The sequence below is a fragment of the Colobus angolensis genome, unplaced genomic scaffold (assembly GCF_000951035.1).
Source record: "Colobus angolensis palliatus isolate OR3802 unplaced genomic scaffold, Cang.pa_1.0 Scaffold242, whole genome shotgun sequence".
Lineage (NCBI taxonomy): Eukaryota > Metazoa > Chordata > Mammalia > Primates > Cercopithecidae > Colobus > Colobus angolensis.
In genome coordinates, this window is record NW_012115622.1 from 148,911 (window position 1) to 149,726 (window position 816).

Genomic DNA, 816 nt, shown 5'->3' on the forward strand with positions numbered 1-816 from the left:
GGCTGCTGGGTGGGTCAGGGCCCCAGGAAGGGCTGCACCTCCAAGAAGGGAGGTAGAGGAGAGGTGGCAGAGGGGAGGGTGGGGAAAGCAGGAGGGGGACCTTGCTGGCTAAGGGCCGACGCCTCCCCAGGGAGAAGAGTAGGGCAGCCCAGCAGAGTCGGACTGGGAAGAGGCCTCACTGGGGCAGGGCCGGGCAGAGCCCATACCCCAGCCCCACCTTGCAGGGGATGAAGTCTGGAGAGTGTAGATGGGGGATCCGGGGTAGTAGGACGGGCTCAGAGCTGGGACAGGAGCCCTGTACCCCTGCAGCGGGGACAGTGTCCTGGAACTGGCCCTCAGCTCCTGGCTCCACTTGCATAGGATGGAGGAGCTGCACCTGCATCCTGCTGACCACCAGGTGTACTTTGGACAGCTGCTAGGCATGTGTGACCAGATCAGCTTCCCGCTGGGTGAGTGGGGCCCTCCCTGGTGTGATGGGGTGCGGTGCTGGGTCTGGACCTCATGGTGTATCTGCCCCCTTGCAGGCCAGGCCGGCTACCCCGTGTACAAGTACGTGCCCTACGGCCCCGTGATGGAGGTGCTGCCCTACTTGTCCCGACGCGCCCTGGAGAACAGCAGCCTCATGAAGGGCGCCCGTCGGGAGCGGCAGCTGCTGTGGCTGGAGCTCTTGCGGCGGCTCCGAACTGGCAACCTCTTCCGTCGCCCTGCCTAGCACCTGCCAGCTGGGTGAGTGGGGCCCTCCCTGGTGTGATGGGGTGCGGTGCTGGGTCTGGACCTCATGGTGTATCTGCCCCCATGCAGGCCAGGCCGGCTACC

At 65.9% G+C, this 816-nt stretch overlaps 1 protein-coding gene across 1 annotated transcript in view; it reads left to right on the forward strand.

Annotated features, from left to right (window-relative positions):
• LOC105514359 (proline dehydrogenase 1, mitochondrial) overlaps window positions 1–713 on the forward strand; it is a 25,320-nt gene extending 24,607 nt beyond the window's left edge. Inside the window, exons 12-13 of the mRNA XM_011945667.1 lie at window positions 310–449; window positions 525–713. Coding sequence (XP_011801057.1) covers window positions 310–449; window positions 525–712 — 328 coding nt within the window. The 3' untranslated portion in view covers window position 713. The remainder of the gene's footprint in view (window positions 1–309; window positions 450–524) is intronic.
• The last annotated feature ends 103 nt before the right edge of the window (window positions 714–816 follow it).